Source organism: Maniola jurtina, chromosome 28 (assembly GCF_905333055.1).
Source record: "Maniola jurtina chromosome 28, ilManJurt1.1, whole genome shotgun sequence".
In the NCBI taxonomy this organism is placed as follows: Eukaryota; Metazoa; Arthropoda; class Insecta; order Lepidoptera; family Nymphalidae; genus Maniola; species Maniola jurtina.
In genome coordinates, this window is record NC_060056.1 from 2,736,238 (window position 1) to 2,742,500 (window position 6,263).

General features: G+C 45.0%; 1 protein-coding gene across 1 annotated transcript in view; it reads right to left on the reverse strand.

Moving 5' to 3' along the window:
• Positions 1–3,542: 3,542 nt before the first annotated feature.
• Positions 3,543–6,263, reverse strand: part of LOC123879749 (zinc finger protein 69-like) — a 10,640-nt gene continuing 7,919 nt past the window's right edge. Inside the window, exons 9-10 of the mRNA XM_045927660.1 lie at positions 5,418–5,522; positions 3,543–3,946 (exon numbers count right to left, since the gene is read on the reverse strand). Of these exons, the coding sequence (XP_045783616.1) occupies positions 3,692–3,946; positions 5,418–5,522 (360 nt within the window). The 3' untranslated portion in view covers positions 3,543–3,691. The remainder of the gene's footprint in view (positions 3,947–5,417; positions 5,523–6,263) is intronic.

Sequence of the window (6,263 nt, forward strand, 5' to 3'; positions counted from 1 at the left end):
GATCAGTGACGAACAGGCGACCAGTAGTTGTTGAAGGACGATCGTTTGTCGCCGTTACCGACCGCCCATCGAGTTTTCCGACTTGAAGTCACAGGGGCGAACGCATGTGCGGGCTTTATCTCCATACTTGCTATGATACCAACACAGCGGAAACTTCCTGTAGTTGGATTGTGTTCGTTGCCTTGAGGAATTACGCGTGCCTTGGGATGTGCGAGAACGTGATCTGCTGTTCCTCTGCGTCGCCATTTGTTGAACCTGCTTCCGTAGCTCAGCTACTTCCTTAGTGAGGTCGCTGATGAGTGAGCTAGGGACCTCGTTAGCTAGAGAAGCTACCTTGGGTGTTGAAGAAGCCAGGTCGTTCACTCTATCCGCCAAGTCGGCTAAGTCTTCCAGCGCTGTTCCTGCAGGCTGACCGGCGAGCACCGTTTGTATGCCATGCGGGAGTCGGCTGATCCAAATCGTCTTCAGAAAGTCGTCTGGGACGTCAGCGCCTGCTAAACCTGTAAGGTGGCGCAGAAAGGCGGAAGGTTTGCGGTCGCCGAGCTCCTCGTGCATCAACGATTGTTTTATTTTTTTCTCGTTCGATGCAGTCAGTCTCCTTATCAGTTCGCCTTTGAGTTTGTCATATTTGTTGCTAGCGGGAGGGTTAATTATAATATCCTTAACTTCCTTGGAGTGTTGATTTTCAAGATGACCAATGACGTAATTGAACTTTGTGGCATCGCTGGTTATTCCAGATATGGCGAATTGACCTTCAACCTGCGCGAACCAAATCTCTGGCTCCTCGGGCCAGAACGGCGGGACCCGTACTCCAACTTTAAAAACATTGTTGTGATTTGTCGACTCGTTCCTCTCGCTATCGCCGGGCGGCGATGATGCCGACGTGCCTTGTACGTCTTTACTCATGTTCGTATATAGAGGTCACCAGTAAAGGAATCCTCCGTGCGTCGATGATAAAAATAATTAAACGACACGAGTTCCTTCGTAAAATTTAGTTTTAATTTTTTCTCACAACAACATAAAAAAATAAACAACGTTAACCAAACAGTCTTGACGTATATCTTATGAGTGAAGGTTTTTTTCTTTTTTTCAAACTTTTATTTTTAAATAAGAATGTGTGTAACCTACACATGTTATTATGTACATATTTTATTATAAGCACGAATTCCCTTAATAATTTATAGTTACGGTATTTTATGAAATACATCCAATTATGATAAAAATCTGCAATTATTTTGTATAGTTACATTACAATAGATAGGTAGTTACTAATGATCTCAATCTCTACCCATATTAAAAATGCGAGTGTGTTTGTTGGTTGGTTAGTCCTTCAATCACGCCGCAACGGAGCAACGGATTAACCTGCAGATCGATTCCGTAAAACCTGCATCAATCATTACAATCGCAATTATTGTGATTGGCTTAATTAATGGTATTCTTGTTGCAACAATGAATTGTAGCCAATAGTGAGCGAGCGTCAACCAATCAGAGGTGATTGCGATCGTGACATTGTAGCTGTCATTTTACCGTTATTTTTTTCTTGGACTTCGTCTGTGTTGGCGTTTGCTGGCGCGCGTGCGGTGCTTTTTTGGAGTGTTTTTTTTTTGTTAAAAGTGGCCGATTTTTTTGATTTACTGGTGTTTTTTGGTGGTGGAACTGACTGGGAAGCGGTCTAAAGGGGCGCCGCGCGTCGGCGAGCGCCAGCACAGACGAAGTCCATACTTTTTTTTTTCTCCCTCTCGTCTGGCTTTACAAAGATTAGCCAATGTCAAGTTTGTAGTTATTTTTAACAAGTTAGTTAAATTATACAAGTATGGACCCCGTCTGTGCCGGCGCTCGCCGACATACGCACGGCACCCCCTTAGAACGCATTCCAGTCAGTTTTAACAAAAAAACAACACTCCAAAAAGGCAGAGCACGCCCGCCAGCTAACACCAACACAGACGAAGTCCAAGTCCATACTTATATCTAACTTGTAAATTACTACAAACCTGACATAGGCTAATCTGTGTACAGCCAGAGAGAAAAAAAAAAGGTAATTGGAAAATCTAAATCCACGCAGACAAAGTCGCAGGCATCAGCTAACTACTTAGTTATTAAATCATTTTGCTTTGTCCTTTCGAGTTTGTCGACCTCCCTAGTCCCTGTTGCAATAGTGACCAATTGACAATATTTATAACCAGTTCAGTTTCACTCAGTTCGCAGCTCCATGACTGGCGAAACAACGTGCGGCAGGACAGTCGTATAAGAAAACATCAAACGTCTAAGTATTTTCGCCAAGACTTCATTTTCGGTCAGTTCGCTGCGCAACAGTTTCTCGACGGCTTCGTCCGTTTTGGTGACGAGTTCGACGGAGGGCTGACTGGCAAACCAACGCGCGGCAGAACAGTCGTATAACAAAACACCAAACGTTTCGACCGAGACGGACGAACCAATGCGCGGCAGGACACTATATAATAAAACAACAAACGTCAGTGTATTTTCGCATATACTACTCTTTTAATAACCAGATCAGTTTCGCTCAGTTCGCAGCTCCGTGACTGGCGAACCAACACGCGGCAGGACAGTACAGCAAACGTCAGTGTGTCTTCGCGTTGACGACTCTACTAAGGACCAGTTCAGTTTCGCTCAACTCGCAGCCCCGCAACAGCTTCTCGACGGCTTTGTCCGTTTCGGTGACGAGTTGGACGGACGGCTGACTGGCGAACCAACGCGCGGCAGGACAGTACAGCAAACGTCAGTGCGTCTTCGCATTGACGACTCTACTAATGACCAGTTCAGTTTCGCTCAGCTCGCAGCCCCGCAACAGCTTCTCGACGGCTTCGTCCGTTTCGGTGACGAGTTGGACGGACGGCTGACTGGCGAACCAACGCGCGGCAGGACAGTACAGCAAACGTCAGTGCGTCTTCGCATTGACGACTCTACTAATGACCAGTTCAGTTTCGCTCAGCTCGCAGCCCCGCAACAGCTTCTCGACGGCTTCGTCCGTTTCGGTGACGAGTTGGACGGACGGCTGACTGGCGAACCAACGCGCGGCAGGACAGTACAGCAAACGTCAGTGCGTCTTCGCATTGACGACTCTACTAATGACCAGTTCAGTTTCGCTCAGCTCGCAGCCCCGCAACAGCTTCTCGACGGCTTCGTCCGTTTCGGTGACGAGTTGGACGGACGGCTGACTGGCGAACCAACGCGCGGCAGGACAGTACAGCAAACGTCAGTGCGTCTTCGCATTGACGACTCTACTAATGACCAGTTCAGTTTCGCTCAGCTCGCAGCCCCGCAACAGCTTCTCGACGGCTTCGTCCGTTTCGGTGACGAGTTGGACGGACGGCTGACTGGCGAACCAACGCGCGGCAGGACAGTACAGCAAACGTCAGTGCGTCTTCGCATTGACGACTCTACTAATGACCAGTTCAGTTTCGCTCAGCTCGCAGCCCCGCAACAGCTTCTCGACGGCTTCGTCCGTTTCGGTGACGAGTTGGACGGACGGCTGACTGGCGAACCAACGCGCGGCAGGACAGTACAGCAAACGTCAGTGCGTCTTCGCATTGACGACTCTACTAATGACCAGTTCAGTTTCGCTCAGCTCGCAGCCCCGCAACAGCTTCTCGACGGCTTCGTCCGTTTCGGTGACGAGTTGGACGGACGGCTGACTGGCGAACCAACGCGCGGCAGGACAGTACAGCAAACGTCAGTGCGTCTTCGCATTGACGACTCTACTAATGACCAGTTCAGTTTCGCTCAGTTCGCAGCCCCGCAACAGTTTCTCGACGGCTTCGTCCGTTTCGGTGACGAGTTCGACGGACGGCTTCAGCGGCACCTTGTGCACTCTGCGCTTGTGCGTGTAGAGCGCGCCGCTCTGTCTAAAGGTGTCTCCACACACGTCGCATTTGAGCGGACGTTCGCCGGTGTGAACTAGTTCGTGCTCGCGGAGCTCTTTTTTGGACTAAAATAGAGAAATAGAGAGGTATAGAGAAAGATATAGAAAACTAGAGGATAAAAAGTACCAGTGGTAGATTATTTTGACGATTCAAAAGCACTTGTAAAAGTTTAATTGAATAAAACTAATTTTGAACTTTGAATTTGAGTAGCCTATGTCCATTCCCGGGATATAAGCTAACTCTGTACCAAATTTCGTCAAAATCGGTTAAACTGTTGGGCCGTGATAAGGTAGCAGACAGATGGACAGACAGACAGACAGATAGATAGACAGACAGACACACTTTCGCATTTATATTAGTATGGATTATAGTATGGAAGTATGGATATGGATAGAGAAAAAAATCGGTTTTAAGAGTGAATACTAACACATTTTTGCGTTGAACACTCATTGAACAATGAGTGAGTGTGTGTGAATACAGAACGTATAAAGATAAGAAAGTTTATGATTTTTACCCAACTACAGCAACACCAAAAAGAAGAGTTATGATTTTAGCAGTCTATGTATGTATGACATGATCAGCCCGTTGTCGGCCCACTACTAAGTACGGGTCTCTTCTCAGAATGAGAAGGGTGTAGGCCATAGTCTGCCACGCTGGCCCAATGCGGATTGGCAGACTTCACACACCTTTGAGAACATGGAGAACTCTCAGGCATGCAGGTTTACTCACGATGTTTTCCTTCACCGTTAAAGCAAGTGATATTTAATTGCTTAAAACGCACATAACTGACAATTTAGTGGTGCGTGCCCGGGATCGAACTCCCAACCTCCGATTAGGAGCCGGACGTTCTAACCACTAGGCTATCACAGCTTCATGTATGTATGTATGTATGTAGATAAGTATGTTTGTATCTTTGTGTTCCACCGTAGCACCTAAATTACTGAGCCGATTTTGATGAATGAAGTCTCAATCGCTTCGTTATTATGGTCCAGGTGATACAGGCTACATTTATATACGAATATAATCAATACTAGGGGATTCCCACGGCTTCGCCCGCGTGGATTTCGATTTTTTTTAATCCCCTAGGAACTCTTTGATTTTCCGGGATAAAAAGTAACCTATGTCCTTTCCCGGGATGTATCCTAAGTCTGTACCAAATTTCATTAAAATCGGTTCAGCGGTTGGGCTGTGAAAACGTAGCAGACAGACAGACAGACACACTTTCGCATTTATAATATTAAGTATGGATGGCAGATATTACACCCAAACAAGCATGATGTGAAATGAAAGAGGAGAAAATTCTGAGTTCATAAACATAACATTAGAGCCTCGATAGCTCAACGGTTGAGAAGCGGGCTGAATTCCGAAAGGTCTGCGGTTCAAACCCCATGCCTTACACTATTGTCGCACCCACTCCTGGCACAAGCTTTACGCTTAATTGGGGGGGAAAGGGGAGTGAGTATTAGTCATGATTAGCATGGCTAATATTCTTTTTTTAATAAATAAATAAATAATAGTAAAAAAGCATAATCTTACCGCAAAGGCTTTCCCGCAGGTAACACATAGTTTATTTTTGGGGCATTTGTATCCACCGTGAAACAGTTTCATGTGTCGGGCGACACATTGTGGGCTTGCTAGGGCCTGAAATAAAACAATGACAGATAGATAGATAAGTAATTACTAATTATACTTTATTACACTTACAAGAAACTCAAAAAACCAGCCAAGTGCGAGTTAGACTCGCGCACCGAGGGTTCCGTACTTAGGATTTTTTTCCGACATTTTGCACGATAAATCAAAACTATAATGCATAACAAGTGTAAATTAAAAATTTATAACACCCCCGACAAGTGAAGGTTACAGTAACTAGAAAAGACCGAAAATACCTGATAACTTTCAAACGGCTGAACTGATTTTCTTGGATTCCGCGCCTACGATCTAAAGTATCTGAGTTTTCCAAAACATCATTTTCAATATTTTCAAATAAATAATTATGTATTTAGGCAACGTCCATCTTGACAGCTTGACATTTATCAATTGACATAATATAATGAACCTAACGGTTATCTAACCTTCTTTTCTACAAGAAAACTAGAAAAGAGCTGATAACTCTTAAACGGCTGAACCAATTTTTTTGGATTATAGCTAAGAACACTCTCGATCAAGCCACCTTTCAAACAAAAAAACTAAATTAAAATCGGTTCATTCGTTTAGGCGCTACGATGCCACAGACAGATACACAGATACACAGACACACAGATACACACGTCAAACTTATAACACCCCTCTTTTTGGGTCGGGGGATAAAAATAAATAGAAATCTGTTTTAGAATGTACATGTCAAGCCCTTTCATATGATACCCCACTTGGTATAGCTATCTT